A 23,967-nucleotide genomic window follows, 5' to 3' on the forward strand; every position below is an offset into this window, starting at 1 on the left:
AGGGATTCAAATCAGAGATAAGATGGGGATGACATTTCTAATCTTTGTTACACAGGCACAGAATTTATTAGTTTTGGATACAAGGAGCTTTATTTCCAGTATGAATGAATCCAGAGCCAAAAAAAATATACCATGTTACCTGGTTTGTTTGGTGGACCACATCAGCCAAAATCCCCAGTTGTAAGAGCCAGCATTGCCAGCACTGAATAAAGGCATTTCAGAATCTACATTGGACCTCAGATTCAAGAAGGGAAGGTTTCTAAATGCAAACAAAGAACTTTTTCTTTTTTTTTAACCTCAAAAGCAAACACAAGTGTTACAAAAAGTAACACTAAGTGTTCCATTCCTGGCTCTAAGAAGCTTCTGGCTAAGTTTAAGGGCAGTGCAGTCAATTCTGAACACTCTTGAGAATAGCTATTAAAATAAACAAAACTGCAGCTAAGGGTTAGTCATGCCAAACCTCCTCTGTCTACACCCTGCAGCTCAAAGCACCGAAGTCCCTGATGGCAGAACCAGTCCTGTTCCCATTGGTAGGTGAAGCAGAAAAATCACACTGCAGCAAGTGACAGTATGTCCTCAGTTCTCCTCACAATCAGTGTCACTGGTTTAGATGGGTTAAATGCAGTAAGAGAGAAGACTAGTGGTTTAAAAATAGGCAAGTCTATGTTTCTCCAACATGTGATAAGAACACATCATTCTGCCACAGCCCATGCTTGCAAAGGCCGTGCCCAGCTGGTCTCTTGGTCTAAAGGAGAGCATTTTTGTCCTCTCAGAAACACAGCCCATCCATACCATAACTTAGGCTATACAAAAGGAATTACAGAGTAGCCAGGAGGCCACAAGCACCCATAAAGGCAGCCTCGACTGTGGCAATCGTCAGGCTGCCTGATTTGTTTCACTAGATTCCTTCATGAGAACTCTACGGCCAAAGGCTGTGACTAAATAACAGCTGGCACAGAGAAGGAACATTTGCCAAGCTCAACAACCAGGATTCTTTTCATTGTTTACTGAAATACCTCAGCTTATGAAAATAGGCTCCCATTTTTAACAGGACATAACACAGGAGGCAAGTTGTGAGAATGCCAGGGCAAAGCAGGCTACAAGCTTTCAGTGAAAGTGTTAATACATCCACAGAAGCATCTTCAGAGCCTTGAAAGAGGATACTATGCTATTTGGCCATTTGAAAACCTTCTACATACTTAGGCTCAAAGGGAGAGTGAAATAATGAAGAACTGTTAATTGCCTCTTTCGAATATATTCTCATTTCATCCCACCAGAATATGCAAATTGAATCCCTTGCAATGCAAGAGAAAGGGATAAGCCAGAACCGTCCACCATTAAGAGCCAGACAAGGTTTGGTGAGAAACAGGCTCTGGCTCTCAAGAATCTCAAGGCAATTTCTTGCTCTCTCCTTCACAGGAACAGTTCTACTCCCCCATAACATCTTCTTGGAAGTCATACAGATCCTGGTAAAGCAGATGTCAGCTTCACCTTAGAAAGGCAAGTCAAACATAAAAACAAAGTGGATTTCAGCAGCCAAGGCGCTCCAGGTGTATACTTCTTGAAAAAGTACCACATCTCCTTTTCAGCACATATTTACTTAGAGGTTCTCTGATGATTTATGCTCCTCCCCAGTTCATCTTTGCTCTGTGCCCTCCACAAGCTGAATTTTTTTTTTCTGGGCCTCCTTCCCCTAATTCTCTCCCTCTTCAAGGTAGTTTTGGAGTGGTAGGAGTCAGGAACTGGTACGTGAAGAAGCTGTTTGGCTTTACAGTCCTGCAAGAGAGTTACAATGGCCTGACTGCTCTTCGTCTCTTTAAAAATCACAGAGAAGTACCACCTTTCTGGTCAGTTTTGCTCTGACAAACCAAACCATCAGAAAAGCCAATGTTATTGCATACTTCTGTTTCATTTTAAGGGGTCCACAATTGCAAAATACTGGAAGAACACCTAATCCAGCCAAAACCCAGGAACACCAACTGTGTAGCTTACTGGCCTACAGAAACACTTGCCACTGATATTCTCTCCAAGAAGCAAAGTATATTTTATTCAGTTGTTAACTTTGTATCATTAGGGAGACACCTCAATTGGAAATCTGCTTCCCCTTAGCTCATTTCATGAGCTTCTGAAAGTCGTTTTTTCTAAAGAAAAAAATACACAAAACTAAAAACCAAACCTTCAAACAAATAACAAACCTGTACAAACCTGTAGGCTAGTGAGAAAACTCACAACTCTACAGCAATGCTGTTCTGGAAAACATGTCATGCCATAAGTTAAACAAAATTTCCCCTTCTGAATGCCGTAATAAAAATGCACAGTAAAGTATTTATGGATTACAAACATATATAAGAATTAGACTGCTCCCTCTGTTCCTTCACTTCGGAAGAACATTCATGTGATTCCTAAGTGTATTTCTATACACTTGTCCTGAATTTTAGTTAGAACAAACTCGTGGCAAGGTTGATGCAAGATGAAGGCTCAGATGTTCCATTTCATCAAAATAAGAAATACAGTTATATGTCTCCTACAGTGCTCTGCTAAAAGAGCTTCTTCTGTTTGTTTTATAAGTAGCAAATCAAAGTGCCCTGCATCTTCCTCCAGGAAGTTCCTATATATCGGAAGCAGCATTTAGGCACACACCAAGCTTACTTATTTAAACCTGGAACTCAGCACTGCAGTCCTGTTTCTACCAATACCATTTTCACACTACTTCATCCATAACTTAGCTACAAGACCAGTTAGTTCACCATTTGATATGCTATTAGATAGGGATAACTTTCTCCTCCTCAGCAGAACAAGATTGTGGAGTTTGAGGTCCCACATGGCCTCTCTAACAGCAAGTCCAATCCCAGAAAGGCTGGAGCAGCCAGTTTTGTCACTGCTCCAGACCCCAGTCCTCCTCCTGCTTGGATCAGCCCCAACAAGCCCCACTGATATGAGTACTTCTGATTTTAACAGAAGTGCACATGACATCCTACAAGCCCTCACTCCTGTAGTCTCCACTTCTAATTATGAAAAGCCCTTCTGACTAAAGAAAAACCCTTGAAAACACAAAGCAGATGTGCTGTGAAGGTTTAATCTAGAAAGCACTGAAAAGCACATAGCAACACTCAGATGTACATGATTTTGAAGTCAATTTAATATTTTGGGGTGGTTCCACCTCTTCAATTTTCCCCTGAATTTTAAAAGCAGACAATATTAAATTGCCTGTTCTGAAGAAGTATATGGGAAAGGGAAAGAACTTGAGCCAGAAGAACCAGACAAGAAACACTGAAGGAAGCAAAAACCAAAGTTTCCACAGTATTTTTTTTCAATTGTCTGAAAGTTATTAAAAATTTTCTAAGAGAGTTGTTGATGTTCCAAGGTTTTGAATATCACTTTGAGGTACAAGTGACCACTCTGTATTTAAAGCAAAATACACATTACTTAAACATTTTCAGAAAACATTTCTTACACATTTTCTGTGCATTTGCATCTTCTCAGAACATGAAAATTACCAAAGGTCACCATGCAGTTATTTTTCCTCCAATTTTCTGCCTGCCTCTTAAATGGATTTTTAAAGCCACCAATGTTATAAATAGAAGAAAACCAATTATTTCACTGTAGCTTATTATGAATGTTTCTGCATGTCACAAGATTTCCTGTACCACTGCATCAGAAACTGCCAAAGATCACTCCAGACTGAAAAAGCCAACAACTGCACATTAAGGCATGAAAGCAGAGTACTGCATCCTGCAATTCCAAACAGCACGTACCACCATCAAGCCTGGCTTTAGGCAAGGCTCTCTTCCTCTCATTCTTGATCCATAAATCCACAGAGATGTTACGAATGGAAACATCTGTCCACTGACAATGTATCTGGATGTCAGAACCTGCACACAACTATGGTGAATGCAGTCAATTTATCTTCTTGACAATTGCCAAATCTCTTCAACTAACATTCCACTTCATGCAAGTGGTGGCACTAATAAAATAATAGATACCATTTTCTACTCAGCATCTGAACTTTTGCTTCTGTTTATCTAGGGAAGATTCTGTAAACAAAACCAACCAGGAGACATGGAAATGCTAGATATCCCTTTGCACTATTAATACTACAAACTCATTTTTGGCTTACCATGGATTCACTGATTAGGAGGAGGAGAAGAGCCTCTTCTACATTGTCTTGAGGGCAGTACACACTGAAAGACAGAACACATTTTTCTGAGGAAGATCAAGAGTTATCCTGCCAGCTTCTTTCTCATTTCACAAGAGAATCGGTAACTTGAAACATCTCATTCATAATTCATTTGCTAGGCAATACTGTCTTTGCAGGTTCACACAATTAAAAGCTCTGCAATATATCTTAGATGAGCTATACTGAACCCTAAATAGATTATTTCAATTTCATAGCAAAGACAGCCCCTTTGGCTGGACTTGCTTCTTCCTGGGGAAAAAAAAACCCACTCAAAGTTTAATGTTTTATTTTTTCAGCAGACTTTTTTAGTTGGAAGTTGAAAAACAAGAAGGCACAAAACTACTACATGAATCAGTGACATAATTAGTAGTACTGAAGAGTGTTCAAATACACTCCTTCCTCCTTCCAATAAACTGAAATAAAAATGAACACTTACTTCTCTTCTGAGTACAGCTCAGGCCTCCGACAAAGAAGATTGCTAACATAAGATTGATATTCCTTGTTCATGAACTCAGGAAGTGGATCAGATAAAGGGCTCCAGTAACAGTCTTCACTGAGGGAATGGAGAAGTACTTGGGCTAACTGTTTGGCTGCAGTCTAGAGATCAGTACAGAAAAAAACATATCTCAGTGAAACCTTCTCCAACACAAAAGATTCACCCCTCACCATGTTCCACCTTGGGAAGAAAATGTACCAGCGTGACAGTACCACTCTTCAGAAAGCTGGAGTAGCAAAATCAGCTGCTAAGGTCTACAAAAGGGTCAGTTTCTTCCCTCCTGAGAAAAGACCAAATTTCTGCATTTACATGGTCTTGTTGCAATGCTCTAGGGAAAAAATTATCAAAAAGGCCTGACAGGAAGGGATGCTTTGGTGAACAAGGACAACTGACTGCCACATGGACTGCTGAGACAATCTCGCAATAGTTACTATATAGGAGTAGGATGACATGACAAATGTGTTCTCAGTCTCAGAATTTTGTATGCAAGTCTCAAGTCCAGAGGCAACTTTTGTGTTGGCTTTAAAAGATCAACCTTTTATCTGTTAATATCACTCCCCCTTATAGACTCTTATAGTTTCATCTTGGTGGTACTTCTCTCTTCCTGATGCAGCAAAGGAGGGAGGAGAGAAGATGCTTAGGAACTTTATAGTGGGACAGCAACATCACATGTACTTATTTTACCATCAAGCAGCTCAAGACCCTTCAATAGCTGCTTTCCACTTCATACACACGGCTGGCAAGCTGGGCCCAAAAGGAGGCAAGTTAACTTCACTTAGCAAAACTATCTTTGGCATATACCCTTGTGTGATACCCATCAAATCTCTAATTCCTCACACTGTACATGGATGAGTCTGCAAACAAGCTCAGAGACATCACAATGGGTGGTGCCCTCTGTGAATTCTAAGCAGCACACCACTCTATGCTGTAAAATAAATCCTGTACAAAAAAGAGGGCAGGCTGAAACTTCAGCCCTTCTGTCCTAATACTTGCAAATAGTATTTTGCATCTTCTCTCAACTACTGGATATGTATTTTATATTAAATGTACACTTAGAGATGTGTTATGAGCCCACCAACAGAAATTTTCTTTTAAATATCAGGACACATATGTTATAGATGTCATACCTCAAAATCTATGGGATCAAATAAGCCACACTTAAGTTAAAGTTCCTATTGTTAATTACAGCAAAATAACTTGTTTTGACGCACGGCTCCTGATTTTCACACCCCTCACCACACATGAATTCACTAAATTAGTCTAAAATGCAACCACAGTACTGCCTCTTAAACATCATAAAGGGCAGCTTCATAGATGCAGAGGTCTGAGTGTACCATGGTGTCTCAAAGAAATGTCACCATGTACAACTCCCTGGAAACCCCAAGACCTTCCCTGCCCTGCTACTGACAAGTTACAGAAAGCTGTCTGTTTCTAACTAAGCTTTTCTATGCTTTTTATAGCAAGTAACTATGAGCAAAATAGCCTAGGGCCCTGCAACATTAGCTAGTATCATTTTATCATCTCAGTGTGTAATTATTTAGTCAGTTTTACCCTGAGGAATCAACTCTCCTCTATTTTTTCCTACAGTCTTAGAGGGGAGGGAAAATAATTTGCCAGCAATACAAAGATACTGGTTCACACAGAAATAGGAGTACAGTTTGTGGTAAGCCATTCAGAAGGCAAGCAACAAATACTTCTAGTGTCTTTAATTTTAACATACAGTACAGTAGCTATGTAAATTAGCTTCACTCTTGTTTTGAATAAGACCAAACAAACCAGAACAGGCCAAGACTCTGATTTATGTTATTACTGCCTTTGGCTAAAAAAAGCATCATTATGCTTGAAGAACACTGTGATCCCACAAATTAGGGGGGGAAAAAATCACGTGTTTTACTTTCATGCTTGAAAAACTTGTTTAATTAAGCACAATCCTCCCTTTGCCTTCTTGAATGCCTCTTTAAAAATAAATAAGAAAATGAAAGTGCAACTTCTAAATCTCAGGAAAAGCTATTGAATGAACACCTTGAGAGTTGCCCAAAGGGATAAATTCCCCAGGGGTGTTGTACAGCTGTCTCCAGTTGCACAGGGACTGGAGCAATTGAGCCACATTCTGTCACAGTCTAGGAGCACCAGATGGTTAGACTCATTTCAGCAAAATGATAAAACAGGCAAGCACAAAAATATTGCTGAACCCTGATCTCAGTTTGGAATGGACAATTATTTAAGTAATCTCTTCTAATTTGCTGCACAAGCTTCCACATGCATCTGTATTCTCAAAAGCACTACACAAACCCATGCCCACCTCCCCTGCCCAAGTTCTCTGGAATGACACAAAACACAAAGCAGAATCAAGTACAAGTTTAGCTGTAAGAGTATCAATGGTTTTAGGGCTGCAAAGCTTTCATTCCCAAGACTGTTATTCTGCAAACTATTGACCTTGTCACCTTCTGAGTAACTTCAGGACAAGATCTCTCCAAGGGGAGACAGGGAAGAACCTGTTAAAGGTCCAAGAAGTTAAACAGGCACATAAATACTTCTTTACCTGGGACATTCAGGATAAAAGGATGCAAAGATGCAGAATGCCAACACCAAAAAGAAAAATTTAAAACAATTAAAATCACTCTGTACTGTATTGAAGGGGACTTGTACAGAAGGAACACTGAGATATCAGTCTAAAAAAGCACTGCTTGCTGCAAGAGACAGAAGTACTTAATGCTTTTACATGTAAATGCAGAAAGGTGTGCATGCACACTGAAACTGAGAAAGGTGACGCTGTCTTGTTTTCTGAGGACAGCACTGCAAACTAATAACATCTCTGTTTCTACTAGGGCTAGAAAATGCACTGAAACCAAGAAAACAAAACAAAACACAAAACACAAACGCAAGAGAAGTAACCTGTATGGCCAGGTCTGAAAGGTTGCAATTGGGCAGGTCTTTGAATTAAGGGGATCACTTGATATATCACTTCCAAAAGTTAAAAAAAAAATTTAAAAAGACAAAGCCAGCAATCAATCAAGTGAGGACAAATACACTTTTGTGCTACAGCACTGGTCAATCAAGAGAATTCCTGCATACCAGAACTGCCCCACCCTCCCATCTCCCATTCCCTTACCATTTTGAAGGTCTGAGTAGCTTTTGTTTCTACAGTCCGTAGTATTTCTCGCAGACTCCTCATTCCTTTCACAATATTTCTATGGGGAAGACAGAAAAAAAAATAATGAAAAACTCCCAAAATAAGCACACTGGAAACAGAATATTTTTATGATGTGGCAAAGCTCGGCAACACACCTGATGTTCAAACAACCCCTGAAACAATCACTAACAGTAGTGCAGTAGCGAGACAAGTCACTCTGAGGCACAGACAGGACAATGGCACAGAGCAAGGAGCGACGGCAGCATTGCCTACTCCAGATGGCTTTCTAAGAGAAGATCACATTCACATTTGATGAACAGAGGGGACATTTGGAAGCCTTTCATAGCTCATATTTATAAAGCAGATGCTGCTCCTTAAAAGCATGCACATCTCCTCTTCATACACACAGATTGTACTTGTTTGAATTATATTGAGCTTACGTGATGCTTTTAAATGACGATTTCTTTTAGGTGGTGCTTAAACGCTTTGTGTCTGATGGTCCAGGCACATGATGAAATTACAATGGTTAAACAGTTAATTATCAGGCAGCTAAGTTGCAGTAACTGTCTGCAATCACAGCTTAACCCTCAGTAAAAGGGTTAGACTAAAAAAAACAAATTTAAAAAAAAATCATATTATTCTCCATACACCATGAGCAATTAAAGCTGACTAGTTGCCAAATGCTATCTTAATCGTACCCATGCACTCAGAGAGATGTAGAGAGGAAAGATTAAACACTGTACATATCAGTTAACATGCTGGCAGCCTATCAGCTGTTCAAGGCTAAGGACGTGGCCCCACCACCACAGTAACTGCAAAATGGTTCAGTGCACATTCATTGCAGGGTCAAAGCTACCCAAAGACATACAAGCTAACAGAAAAGAAGCAATGTTGTACAAGACAACAAAATAAGCAGTTGTACTGGTACATTAACTGTCACTTCAGCTTATCCAGGAAAATTTTCTGTGCAGACAAAAGCTAAATCTCATTTATAAAGAAAGCCATAAAAACCTTTTCTGTCAAACTGATTAAATTTTCAAGGTAAGCAGTACAAATTGCACTTGTGCCTGCTTTCCTGCACTGCAAACCTTCTTGCACTCCAGTATCAACAGCAAACATTTGATGACAATAAAAAAAGGTAATTATTTTGGAGGTGTAGATAAAAATGTCATCATGTTTACCATGAATATTGGCCACATAAAATGCCACCCTAAAGCTTGTAGTCACCATGTCACAGAATGTAAATGCATATGGCCTTACTTTCAAGCAATACCATCTCAGTTTCAAATTCTGAGGTAATCTGTAGACTGTCTAATCATAGGCAATGTATAGGCAGGCAAGAAAGTAAGACAAGGGCAAAAAAGCTGAAAACTTGTAGAGAAAAGTCAAATGCTGTCTTCCTTCCTTCCACTTTCTCCCAAGTAAAAAATGTGCTTCAAATTTATCAAGAGAAAAAAAGGTCAAGAATGTTTTTTTAAGTTGGACTTAAATACTTCAGCAAACACTTCAATGACAGGGCCAAGACACCAGGAGCTTTTTTGTGGTTCTAGAATAGAATATACCTACAAAGATGCAGTTTTGGACCTTATGTACAAGTAGTGATCAAATCCAACAGAACTGTTTAATAGTTAATAAATTCCTCCATCAAAACAAAATTCAGCTGCCCAACTGCTCTTCCAGATTACTGAAAACTACCAGCATTTTCTGGTCTTCCATGGGCTACTTAGGCCAGAAGAGTTATGGAGTATAACAGTTATACAGCATTTTCAAAAATGCATTTATTTAGGTCTCTTTGACCTAAATAATGACATTTATCTTATTAAAGTGCCAATGAATTGCATTAACTAACATCAGAAAGAAGACTAGTGACCACTTGCAAAACAAATTAATTTCATATTTGGCACATACTAAACAAGAAGAAAAACCTACTGAATGTGATAAAATGAGACAGCTTTGTTTCTAGAAAACTAAGGCACCATCACAGTTCAACATTTTAGACAAGGCCATAAAACAAGTTAAGCCTCCTGGCAGAAACACCTTGCTCTGGGGCGGAGGAAGGGGAGAAGAAAAACAAGGAACAGACACACTGAAATGAATGAAAGAATAAATCGCAAATTGCTGCCCATCTGTCAGTAGTCAGGGCTGGAACCATGCAGCACATGACAAATGCTTAGGAACACCTTTAACAGACTTAGGAGTGCAAAATGGGTGGCACAGGTGGTATGCAGCACATGACAAATGCTTAAGAACACCTTTAACAGACTTAGGAACACCTTTAACAGACTTAGGAGTGCAAAATGGGTGGCACAGGTGGAGCACCCACCACCTCCCAGCTGCCCTTGCGACCAGGACAGATCAAAGAGTACCCACTCCATCCCCTGAGCTCTCAACAATACCAGTTCTACAGGACCGAGGATTTGGTTTGGCAGCTTTTGTATTTTGAACTTCATCAAACATTACTGAGCTGTGACAGGAAACAGAGCACACCTGCCTGCAAACACAGGAGTTTGTCTTTCCACTCTACTGTTCCAAGCCAAGAGAGCATCTGAGCACATTTCATTTTGAGCATGTGAATTGCTCTGCCTATAAGGAAACTCACTGTTCCATTAATATATGTCCTTTATATACTAAATGTGCAATTGAAGGGATTTTTTTTTTTTAAATTAGGACCTTAAGAAATTAACAAAAAGAAAAGTATGTATTTGGAACAGAAATACATGCTATGTAGGTGACTGGATGAGGATGCAGTCATAAAGCCTCTGGCAATCCATGGTGCAAACACTCGATCTTACTTAGATTAGAAACCAAACAATCTTGAGCCTCTGAAGGACTTGGATACAGGACTATCTGGAAATCCCAGGTAATGCTGCCTCAAGCCATGGCATCATAAGCGAACATTAGATCATGGAAAAAAAAGGAGCTGGAAGAATCCATAGGCCCCTATTGTATTGCTAAGAGGCCAGAAAAAGAAATTAGGAAGAACAGGAAGGGAAAAGGACATGATCATTAAACTGCCTTGGTTTTAGCTTTAGCCAGAGTAGCAGTCAGAGCACCATCTGAAAAAAACATGGTAAAGAGCAGTTTTGGATTCAGTTATAGCTAATCTAATAAAATTGAACACAGACAACCATGGGCACAAACTGTGATAAAGAGCAACTTTATTGTCCAGTCAGTCCAGCCTGGCATAAAAATTTGTTTTGTGCATGTACTCTATTAATATAGATTAATTACCAGTACCATGAATCAAAGCAGTCAAGCAGAGTTGTGTCGTACAGTCTGGCTAACATTACATAAAATTTAACATAACATTACATAAAAGACACTAGAAAACAAAGAAGTACGCTGTTTGCTATGCAAATTGCTGGGAAAAATATTGACAACAAAGGAGTGGACCGTGGACACAGAGGTTGGCAAAGACAGTCCCCCAACAACATGGTCAACAGCAGATCATGTTCTCATCCCCCATTCATTTACTGCTAAAACAATTAGTTGCTGATAGAACAGACCATCTTGAGATAATTTCTTGGCAGTTTGCAGCATCACCTCTCCAGAGTAAAGCAGTACCCAGAACACAGAAACAGCAGTAACATCAACTGCCTCTGCCCACCTCCTTTTGCATCTTTGCACCTCATCCAGCTTTCTAACAAACTATATCCTCTCCTTAAACAGCTGTTCATGCATAGATACAAGAAAAGGCAAAAAGAAATGAGCCTACAAATGATACATCTGCATCAGAAAAAAACCAAAACAAACAAACCAACCAAAACCCAAAACCTAGTGCAGATGATAACCTTAACGAAACTGGCTGCCTCTTACAGTATGGCAGCATCTGCCTTCCTATGTTCTGCATCCACAGCATCAACATTCCTCACTGGAGGACCAAAGAAATCTTTCTTGGGTTCCAGCATGGCAAACAACTGCAGGAAATGCATCTTCAGCAACAATGTTTTTTCATGGCATGTCATTAAAAGCATCTGTGACTTCTACAGCTGCAAGACTTGCCACTCCTTACAGCTGGCAGTTCAATACCTGAAGGGGAGACTGGACCTTTCTTTCACACTGGTGTCTTCTTTTCACTACACACTGCAAGAGAAAAGGGCATCCCTGACCACACTCTGAGAAGAACACATCTGATCCTGCCAGCAGGAACAAAAGCATAACAACAGCACTTGTATCCCTGAGCTCTTCTGCCTGTTGAGACAAAAATAAAACACTCACTATTCCTTTTGTGTACATGTAGCACAGGGGAAGGACATCCCACCTCATAGAACCTACCCCCTGAGAGCCTGAGCAGTCATCATCCAAGGCCTATTTCCTACCTGAACATGCTGGAAGCAACAAGGGGAACAAAAGCATTTCTTTGAGCTGTTCAGTATCAGGTGGAGTAATCTATTATACTCATGAAGCATCCTAAAAAGCTTCTTCCCATATCCCTCCCCTTTCCATAATACATCCCAATGCTGCTCATGCCCTCTCGTGGCAGAAACCACACATTAGCATCAGCTGCGGGGGTGGACAAGTTGCCACATCCCACCAGGCTCCTTTTATCCCAGTGGACTTTGCAACCCAGGCTGATTTTTCTCACTTGCTCTGCAGGAGGTAAGAAGCCCGTGGGCTTCCACTCCCACCCCAGCTGCAGGAGCTCCATTGCTCTTTCATCAGGAGACAGCTATAGAGAACATGTTGCTGCTATTGCAGCAATTCAGCTTATAATCAAAGCATGGCTTAATTCACATGTGTATTTTGCTTCAAATTGTGTTCCTGTAGAGTTTTTTGTGGTTTGTTTTTGTTTGGGATTTGATTTTTGTTTTTAAGGCTGTCATTAAAATAATACGGGAAGGGAGCACGCAGGGCCCACAGTAATGGCCAAACTAGCCTGCTAGATATAATGAACTCATCACTGATGAAGACTGAATTTACAATGTTGCTGAATAAAATGAACATGAGTTTGATATTCAAAAGGTGCCTGGAGGACATCAGTGCCATATGTTCTAAATGGGATTTTGTTTTACTACATAGTTAATGGGCTTACTGGCAAGAACTGAGCTTTTTGTTTGCCCTGAGAAGGGCAGAAGGTTAGGAAAGCACATACTGTGCCACAGCTGGCCAACCCCCAGCTCACCTGGGAAAACCACATACCAAGCAGACACTGAGACTATGCTTCACAAGTTCATACTTCACTTTATGCATAAACTTGTACTTTCCTGACTAAAGGGGTCATTTTACAACATCTGAGCTATGTGTTTTTGTAAGCCTCGAGGTTAAAACAAGGCTTACCTGAAGGCACATCTCATGGATATGCTTACAGGTACAGCTTTGCTCCACACACATGGAGAACAGTGACTATTCACAGCTGCATTTAAAGCCATCCTCAGGGGATAAAAATGTAGCAAAAAAAGCCCTAAAGAAGAAGCAAGCTCCTCCTCCAGCACAATGAAAAAATACTATCAGTTTTCTACAGAAGGATTTAAACTGATTTTTGTTGGGATTTTTTTTCCTAGTTTTTTTCTTTTCAATCTTCCCTATTTTTTTTTTGCTTTCTTTTCCATTCTACTCAGCAGGAAAAGAAAAAAAGAAAATGAGAGAAAGTATCTTTCACTGGGGATGAAAGCAAAAAAAGCCAAAATGAAATATTTGTGAACACACTTTGTAGTGAGAAACCCAGAATCTGACTCCTTGATAATAGATGGGATAATATGGTGCAAGAAGAGGACTAAGGAAGGATAGAGTCTTACAAGTACTGTTTACTCATGCTGAAGAGACACTCTCCTACATGACAAAATCTCTCCACTGGATAACCAGAGTTAATCATGTTTTGAAGACACAGCCTGGTTTAGGGAACAGCATGTCCTCACCAATGGCCTTTGGAAGTGGGCATTCACAGCATCTTTTCTGCTGATCTTGAGAAGGTTTTTCACTTAGGCTCATAAATTCACTATAGGCTTGTAGATACTAACTCCTCCTGCCCTTCTGAAGTTCACTGGGAGCTGTATTTCAGAGGCATAATAAATACCCTGGAGCAGCACTGTTCCTGCATACATTCTCCATAGTAAAAACACACAGATTTGAGGCACCGATTGGCATATTTAAGACCTTACACAAACAAACAAATGGAAGAAACTACCTGTAAGACTTTACTGAACTCTAAACCAGGCGCTGAAAATTTTAAGGGCACACAGCCATGTAAATTACACTCTCTCTCCACAGTCAAACTCCTCTTGTCTCCACAGGGAGCAAAGCTGAGTCAAGACAAGAATATTGTTCTACCCCACCTCACTTGCAGGTCTGGAAAAATGATGCTTACGACTCTTAAGAAAGACAGAGAGACACAAATAGAAGAAAGAGAAGGACACGGAGGAGACTTGAGGTGAGCCAGCAGCCAAAAGTCATAACAGAACATAAGAAAATAAATTAGTATTCATCTGAGACAAAACATGGGATATTACCTAATTTTATTAATATCTGCATCCACCTACCCTTTCTTTAACTGAGTCACGTAGGCACTCTGTAGAGCTGCTTCCAGAAAGTAGGAAAGTTCAAACTCAGAGTAAGTCACATTGCTGCCCTTGATACTCCTTGAATGTGTGTTGTTTAAGGTCTGTGAGGGGAAAAACAGAAATATCTTGGAATACAGATAACTGTCGGAATTAGCCAGGTCCTTGTGAGCCAGTGTTGAGTTTAATCTTCAACAATTAAATGCTACATTTATCAGCTATTCAAAAAAGTTATAAAATCAATTTTAAAATAATTTATACAATGACTTCCATGAGATATTCTGCATCCGAGTTTTGAAACCTTTCCAACCTTTAATAAAGTAAGCAGAAAGCTACATATTAGCACCAACAGCTTGGGAAATACCACACAAACTACAAAGATCCAGTATGTTGCACAGAAATATCAATACAATGTTTGAATAGGTTTATCTAGTTCAATATAACATAAATATTTGTTAAGAGTTAGGAAGCCATCAGGAGTCCTGATGGAAGAATCTTAATCTCTCCTCTATTTGTCCTATCAGATCTTCCTTGGTTTTGCTTCCTTACTGGCAACAAGCCGCTTTCCATTGCTGAAAGTTGCCTTTCCAAAGCAGGGCTTTTCATCTAGGACTGGAGAAGGACTATGAACTTCTACTGTGTCTGTCATCAACCCTGCATTTTTGTCTCTGTGTCCAGAGACAACTATGTGAAAGAAGGATGTAGAGAGGTGGGGAGTCGGTCTCCTTGCAAGTAACAAGTGACAGGACAAGAGGAAATGGCCTCAAGTTGCGATATAGGGAAAAATTTCTTCACTGAGAGAATGGTCCAGCATTGGAACAAGCTGTCCAGGGAAGTGGTGGAATCATCATCCTTGGAAGTGCTCAAAAAGCATGTGGTGTTGGCACCTGGCAACATGGTTTAGTGGCAAACATGGTAGTCTGAATTAATAGCTGTCCTCAGTAAATCCAGAGGTCTTTCCCAACCTTACTGATTCTATGATTCTAAGTGAATTAATTACAGGTCAGACCCTTTTCCTTCTTCACAGACCCAAGCTGTCAGTAAAAGAAATTTAAAGCGTCCAGCACTGGCAGGAACTCATTCTTCCACAATGGAAGGACAGTAATAGTTTCAATTTAAAGACTATTCCATTTCTTTTTTTTTTCTGCAGAGAAACAGAGCAGGCCTCTTCTCAGTTTCCTTTTTTAATACTTTTTTGTACATGGACTAAGCTTATTTTTTCCTGTTTCAACACAATTAAAAACAAAACTTGAAACAGAAACACACCTTTGCTACTGAGAAGAGCAGAAGTATCTGGTCAGAAGGTCAAAGGCCTTTCAGTTATGGCACAGATAACAATGCAGTGCCATCAGTACTGCTGATGCCAAGCATGATGTGTGGCATAGGAAAGGCATGGAAGCACATGGTATGTCCTCAGCTAGGCAAAGTCTGCATGTGCCCAGCAAATCAGCAGCACCTATTATCTGCATGGCTCAGTGGAAGGCTCCCAGTATCCACCCTCCCAACCACTGGCTAAGCAGCGACTTGCAACTAATCACAGAATCACTGAATGGTTTGGTTTGGAAGGGACCTTAAAAGATCATCTAGTTTCCATCCCCCTACCATGGGCAGGGACACCTTCCACTATACCAGGCAGCTCTGAGCCCCACCCAGCCTGGCCTTGAACACTTCCAGGGATGGAGGACTCAGGTTCTAATGATCTGGATTCTTCAAGGTTCACTTGGAGAAGGTGAAGCACTGGTAATTAAACTGCTATGGCTGACCCAAAAAGGTTTCTTTCAGCTCATTAGGGATCTCAATAGCCACTGCTGTGCATCATTTACACAGCAGGTATGTAAAATGTCTTGAGTTCCTTCATACCAGCACTTGCCATGCAAAGCTCATAGTTCCTCTTTAGTAAGGGCTAAACTTGAGATGCAACTTGTGCATATCTGAAGTATTTGGTGCATTACCACAGGCAGAACTTATTTCCAGACCTCATTCTCAGAAGAAATAGGTAGAGACCAGCTAAACTGCTGTTTTGCAAATGATTTTACGGACACACCTCACCTCTTCCAACTTGTTCTCAGATTCCTTGCTATGATCACTTGACATTTCTCCATTTTTTCATTTTTGCTGTCAAACCCCTAGAAATTTCACCCAGGCCATACCGTAAGCACATTTTTTCTTACCTTCTCAAGCTCCTGCAAGTATACCTGGGCAATAACACACGCTCTCTCAAAACAAGCCATGACTTCCTCCTCCCTCTCACAGAGTCGAGCACGTGAGGCAATTGAGTTGGTTGAGCGCTCCAGTGACAAACCTGCAAAATGGCAACATCATCTTTAGCTGAAGCCCACCAACAGCAGTATGGCCATATTATTTTTAATTTACCAGCTGTCAGGAAGGCTTTTCCACATGTGGTTTCCCTCTCAATTTGATGACTTTCAGGACACTACCCCCATGAAAATACAATTCCTACACATGCAAGGCATCTTTGTCATGCTGCCCACACTGACACTGCACACTCCTACCGTGCCTTTCAAACACTTTATGAAGGCAGGACACACAATCCCTCTGGTAGGAATCAGCAAACAGAGAAATTAAGGCCTACATTTCCAGAGACAGCTACAGATCTTGGGTGCTTCAATTCAGTGCCAGCCTGGCACTGAATTTCATCATTTCTAGGCATCTGCTACTTCAAGTGAAGCTTTCAATAACCAGCAGTGTTGAGGGGAAAAAAAACAAACAAAAAAATTGCCTAACTGGAAAATTATACAGAAGCAAAGTCGGAAAATCTGAGGCCTCTCTTGGAAAATCTGAGCACATGCAGATTGCTCATGGACACACAGCAAACTCTTGGCACGGCACAAGAGACTCTTAACCACAAGATCATTCCCTTTCCAAAGGAAGGAAAAAACCCTGGGTTTTTTACTACTGAACTTCTTTCTTGTATCATTATCCAACACCACCAATAAACACAGAATATGTTAACTGAAAATGCACAGCTACTGATCCCTACTACCAGACCCTTGTCTGGGATCACACTATGACATCCTTTCTACCCTTAAATCTAATTGGATGGGCTACACATCCATATACCAGTTTTATTGTGATTGGTACAGGTTCTTATGCCACACTGGATCTCTACAAGACACCACTGCTCGAAAACTTGGATCTTCACCAATCACAGCTGCATCAACACCTCATAGCCCAACATACGTTGAAGAAAGTTCAGCACAAGCTTTCCAATTAATTTTATATATAACAATGTTCCCTAATAACAAAGACAAATATGTAAGATGCAATACAAAATTCTAGTATTCCTGACACAGATCCACAGAGGTGACAAAAGAAGAAAAGAATTCAGCTGTCCAGACAGCTGTCCAATGAAGTAATTTTAACTGTTGCAGCATGTGGCAAGGGATTTGGGAGGACCCACCACAGTCACCAGCCATGCTTTCCTGGACTTCCACAGTTTGAGAAGCACAGCTCCTCAGACTGCTCATTCCAGGAGTCTTGGCAACAAGCTGCTGTGAGGCAGCAACAGGCAGCCAGGTTTCCCCATGATGTATGATACAGTCTGGGCGCTCATGCTGGAGGAGCCTGAGGTTCCTAGGCAGTCTTAGCTTTGTTTACTTCTGACGTCCAACATTTGTTCCGTCCCCTTGGTTACTCCGCAAGGAGTTTCCCTATCCCATGTCTTACATTTGAGCCAGACATAAGCAGTTAGTTCAGTGGGTTGAGAAAAGGCCTCCCTGGTTCAAGCTCAGGAGGTGGCTCCCCACTCCTTCTATCCTCTCCCAAGTCAGAAGTACACAGTGTGCTCCCTCAAAGATCTATATCTTGAAGGAACACACATTCATACTTTTCACCTCTGAAAATACAGACCAGAGTAGAACAGGAGGACTGAATTTACTTCAAAATGACAGGATGTGTGGGAGAGGGATGACAATCATTTTGCTGCTCTTAAGTAATGCCCAATCTTTGTTTTCTTCTTCCTTCTGGTGAACACCTTGTACAGCATCCAGATATACCAGATTTTGTCTCCAGTTCATCTGTGAAGTCTCTGTCTTTATATCATGGGTTGCTTTCCTATTATTTTGATACTTCCATTTTCCAACCCCTTAACTTTGTAGTGAGTGAAGGGAAAAAATGCTCATTAACTCTCTCTACAGCAAAAGAACACAGATTTTGTCTCTAGTTCATCTATGAAGTCTCCGTCTTTATATCATTCTATTGCTTTCCTATTGTTTTGATACTTCCATTTTCCAACCCCTTAACTTTGTAGTGAGTGAAGGGAAAAAATGCTCATTAACTCTCTCTACAGCAAAAGAACAAACCAAAAGTATCCAGTGCTACAGTCAGAACAAATAACCTACAAAAGTTCTTACACCCATCTCAGTTTTATCTACCTCTGAATTTCTAGTCATTTCTCTTAAGTGAAAATAAATTCTAAGAAGTCTGCATTTCAGACTCATTTCCCTTAACGTGCAAAGTAGGGCTGAGGGCCCTGCAAAAAAAAATCCACTACAATCTACTGACACTCACATACAAGCAGCATTTAATCAAACTGCAAGAGGCATCCTAACACAGTCTGTATGGGGGCGTTTATCGTGGGAGATGTCACACGGATAGAAGAGGCTGATAAAAAACCATTTACATGCTACAGCCCACTGCAAGGAGTTACTACCTCTAAGCTCTGACATGGGGGAGGAAAGCAACCAGCCTCTGCCAGCATCAGGTACTGACAACAAACATGCCCATCCATGCAAGTCAGAAAAACAGAGCTGGGGCTGATCAGAGACAGGGGAAGGAACATATCCAGAAGGATTCTTACCACACTAAGTATCCAGCAATACAGTGTGTTAAAACATATACTATGCTACACTGCACTACTTGTAAAGGGCTAGAAGGAAAAATTACCCACATGATGCAACATTAGTCATGGTTCTCTCTCTATTACTCATGCACTGACCTGATGTCATACGAGTACAAAATCTTCTACAGAATCTAAACAGGGCTATTCTTCCCTTCCACAGAAATGCAACGAAAAGAAAAATTAGAGCAAGCAGACTGCAAATGCAATATACAAGGGGAAGAATAGAAATAAAACAACCTAAGTTCTCTACTCTTGCAGCCACCAATTCAGTTCCCACTGTACAAGGCCCCAACAAAAAGATTTGCTTAGGATGCAGCTGGGTAAGACTTGAGAAGCCCACCAGCATAAAGAGCACCAATTCCACTAACTCTTGTCCATCCTCCAGTTGCCAGCACAGAAAAGACTTTGCAGCACAACACACAATTTAATTCCAACTCAGTTTCCACAATGTGTCAGAAAGCCACTAAAGTGCATATTACTTCCACGCTGGGTTTAGCAAGCAAAGTGGAGCTATTGCAAAGACAGAACTAGCTTCCAAGAAAATCATGACTTACATGCTTTCTTGTTAGCTGGTTACGGTAAAGGGACTCAGGTATTTCTCACAATCAGCTGTGGAAAGCAAATACCAACTTAAAGCTTATCTATACTAAGATTTTTCTCATATTAATCAGGAGCCCAAATTTAAATAGATACATACCTATATAGTGTAGTAGTTTATCATACAGTGCAGACAGTTTTCTAATAGAGTATCTTGAGCCCAGGCTCAAGATTTCAAGACCTATTTCAAGATTATCCTTCTTTAAAAGAACAAATTCCACCCACTTCAGAGGAAGTAACTTTCTATGTATAGAAATGCTGCTTTTCTCTCCTGTATAAAGGTAAAGATTCCATTCACCTCCTCTAATTCTCCCAATCATTCATCTCTGGCTCTTTACCTTTCTATCATCTTTGCCCCTTCTTCCCCACCCCCAAATGTAAGCTGCATTTATGTAAGAAAAATCCCAAATCTGTAAGGTTTGTAAGATGTACCACTGAAGTAATCTCTTCGTTGAGTTGAAATGCACTGCTCTCAAATATGGAAATCTGAAAGGGGAAATTGTATGAAGGCGCATTTCCACTTTCACCTCAGTCATTCCTTGCCAAGGGAAGCCACTGATATCATATAGCTCCAATGCTCTGAGGTGATATTATTACCAGAACTGGAACATCATGGGCATGCGGTATCAGAGTCTCAGCAACATAAATGGGATGAAAATTCATGCTGGAAGGAATCCTTGAAGGTACATGGTCTGACTTGCTACACAAAGAAGGGCTAGCTCAGGGTGTTACTCAGTTTGGTCTTGAAAGCCTCAGTGCACAAGTGGAGACTGCACATGGACTAGGGAGGAGATTAAGGTGGGTTTATTTTTCTATGGTTCATAAACTAGCTCACCAAATAGCAGCTCTCCTCCTTCCAAGTATGAACAATATACCAATCCTTTCCTTTTTACACAGATTTCAAGCCTCCTATACTTGGATGAATTTAGACAACCAGGGAATAGGTGCAAGAATTCGAGGTCATCACTTTCACCAACAGTGCTACCCTGCAGCTGCTAAAATCCCATGGCCCAGGAGCATCAGAGCTACCTGGCAAGCTAAAGAGATCAAAGAAAAGCAACAGCATGAAGAGCATGAACCCAAACTCATGTGTTGCATCCCAGTGCTATGTGTTTAGAGCCACCTGGAAAGCTGAAGAAGAGATCAGAGAAAAGCAACATCATGAAGAGCATGAACCCAAACTCATGTGTTGCATCCCAGTGCTATGTGTTGAACACACCTATGGCAACGTGAAGCAAAAGACATCTTAGTGTGGAACTTACAGCCCTGCCAACAGCACCAGCCCCAGTCTGCAGAGCAAGGTTCCACTGTGCTCCTGGGCCACACAGAGAGGCCAGCCTGGCCAGAAGACACTGTGATGCTAACATAAATGCATGTAATAGTTTTACTCTATGTACAGGAAGGTAAGTAATTTGTCTTGAGATAAGCCATGCACGACATACTGCATGGCAACATCTGCTTCAAGGAAACTTGTTGTGTGCACATTCCCATGCTGCAGAATGCCAGGTCATTCCAGGTCACTGTCCCCAAGCAGAGGATGCACTTCTACCATGTGGCCTTCAGTCTAGTTCAGAAATGTCACTCTAGGAAATTAATTAGCATTGAAACAAGAATACTTTTAAGACTTCAAACATATACACATGCATGCTGACTAATCAACATTCATCAGAATACCAAACACTTTTCAGAGACAAAATTCAAAAGCACAACCAAACCACTCAAGAGATGGTATTACAACCAGTTTGCCCTGCCAGCTAAGGTTTGAATTTAAGAGCACAGTCCCAAATTAACCTATTCCATTACAGTGTCTTGGAAAGCAAAATAGCCCAAACCTCAACAAGCAGCAGTTGGGATTAGTTAGACGCAGGCAAGACCCAGCACCATGCACTATTTCTGCCACAATCCACAGCAGTTTAAATAATTCACAACCTGGTCTAGACACTTTTCTCCCCAGCAACTAAGCTATGATTTTCATCAGGACTTATCTGCAATGGAAACAGAAGAAGGGGAAGAAAGGCGTAGAAGCCCTTGATTTTGAACACATTGATTCATACTGCAGCCCATGAAAGGTGGGGACAAAGAGACAAGTTTTGCTGTTCAAGAAAGCTCCATTCTTTGCTACTTCCTATTATACCAGATTGCCAGAAATTTACAATAATCTGGTAAAATCTTGAGGTATCTTTCATATAAAAGTCTCAAAGGTAAAAAGGCAGAAAATTCCAGTAACCCCATGTACAATTATCTGAAAACCTTTCTAACTATAAACTGGGAATAAAGCTTGAAATTTAAGTAACCTGTGAAGGCTTCTCAGTTGCATCAATGCAGAACTCAACACCTCATTCTCCCCCCTTTCCTAATAGATGCAGTGAACCAATGCTAACAATGTTACTTCAATTATTTCCAAAGCAGGAACTCTATTTGGTCAGACTTGTAATTACAGCTCAAGTTTATTGCTAAAATTAGGACAGCTTTTTGATCGAGTGGCTGTGAAGCCAGAAGGCAGCAAGCACTCCCCTGAGATGCAACCTCAGTGCCCTGCCCTCAATCAATACTGCACAGGATCTGCATCACACGCATACCCTATGCACTGCAGAAAGCAGCAGCTTTAATCCACAGACACTAATTCCTTGGAGCATATCCAGACCTGCTCAACTGGCTGTTCTTAACCTCCATGGCATGTCTTTTAATCTTTGCTTTAAGCTGTAATACAGTGGTCTCCAAAATTCCTTTATCATATTAAGAAAAAAATCTGAGCATGTATACTCTAATATATGCATATAGCTACATACAGGCATTGCTTCACAAATTATTTAGTATATATTTATGTGTTTATTTTTTAAAAAATACCTGCTAGATAGCATGCTACTGGCAGCTACCTATCAGCAGAGAAAAGCCCTGTAAATTCAGAACATTTGACTTTTTGTAAAAGCATAAGGGCAGTAATTCACCTTTAAATTTGACAACTATTTTAACCATTTTGCCATGAAATAACCACTGAGCTGTGGTGTGTACAGATTTTCATGGTCAGTCCCATCTCATTACAAACTAGATTCTATGTAGGTCTTGTGTTTATAAAGTCAACCTCACTGATGCCATTCTACAGCACTTTGTGCATTTCTGGGCTGAACTGTGCTCCTAAGCAGTTCTTAATGTATTTCATTATTGAACCAGAATGTGGCAAGTTCTTTAAGATGAGATATGTTAGAAACATTTATACTTCCATGCTACTACATACTAAGCCTCCCACACTGCCCAATTTCTTCTAATACCTGTTTTTTCAAGTCTTTGGTAACATGTTCGGTGTCTCTTTCAAAGGAAAACATTTTAGTTTGGTGCTGTGTAAGTTTTTTTCATATTACTTCAGCCATTTTTCTACAGCAGGAAGAACAATTGTGTCCCCAATGGTATCTTTTTTCACATTTTGCCTTTACATAAGAAAGATAAAGAGAGGCTTCTAAAAATTTAAGTACTTAATTGAGTGTCATTAGACTTCACTGACTAGATCCAATCCAACTGTCACTGCTTTTACCTGATTGAAGAGCTCATGCTAATAATATAAGCTCTGACATTCTTACCCTTCACTTGTGCTCCTATTTCTAGTATTACCTGAAATCCACAGGTTTTTGAGGGAATCTTTAAGCTAAATGTCTATTTCATAAGGGTTAGTTTAATTAAAACTAGACAATACACTACATAAAATCCACTTAAGTAGGCACAAGTGAGTTGCAACATATGAAAATGAATGAAATAGTGAGGATACCCTTCTACAGTGTGAAACATCCTGTTTTGCAACTTTCGTAGGCTCTACATGACACAAGACCCTCTGACATACAAACTAAGTCAGGGAACCACTTTCAACAAAATATTGAAAATTTATTTCAATGTAAGGTGGTCTTTTGGTTTTTTTGGTTTGGTTTTTTTTTTCCTCTGGTGGATTTTTTAAGAAAAAAATAAGTTATAGTATTTTCTTCTGCATCACAGTAAATCATCTTGCTCAACCCCTGGGGCACATGCATCACTTTGGGGGGCACTTCTGTAACATATTGATTGTCCTGGTTGGTATAAGAGGCCACCGGAACCACTTTCAACAAAATATTGAAGATTTATTTCAATGTGATGTGGTCTTTTGGTTGGGGTTTTTTTGGGTGTTTTTTTTTCTGGTGGATTTTTTAAGAAAAAAATAAGTTATAGTATTTTCTTCTGCATCAC

General features: G+C 40.3%; 1 protein-coding gene across 4 annotated transcripts in view; it reads right to left on the reverse strand.

The window, feature by feature from the left end:
• TTC7A (tetratricopeptide repeat domain 7A) overlaps positions 1-23,967 on the reverse strand; it is a 240,570-nt gene that overhangs the window by 130,778 nt on the left and 85,825 nt on the right. For all 4 annotated transcript variants that reach the window (XM_039697785.1, XM_039697786.1, XM_039697788.1 and 1 more), the window contains 5 exons: positions 16,472-16,602; positions 14,283-14,404; positions 7,786-7,864; positions 4,614-4,774; positions 4,118-4,181 (listed from right to left, as the gene is read on the reverse strand). In XM_039697785.1, the coding sequence (XP_039553719.1) occupies positions 4,118-4,181; positions 4,614-4,774; positions 7,786-7,864; positions 14,283-14,404; positions 16,472-16,602 (557 nt within the window). The remainder of the gene's footprint in view (positions 1-4,117; positions 4,182-4,613; positions 4,775-7,785; positions 7,865-14,282; positions 14,405-16,471; positions 16,603-23,967) is intronic.

Source organism: Passer montanus, unplaced genomic scaffold (assembly GCF_014805655.1).
Source record: "Passer montanus isolate IOZ18808 unplaced genomic scaffold, ASM1480565v1 scaffold12, whole genome shotgun sequence".
NCBI lineage: Eukaryota > Metazoa > Chordata > Aves > Passeriformes > Passeridae > Passer > Passer montanus.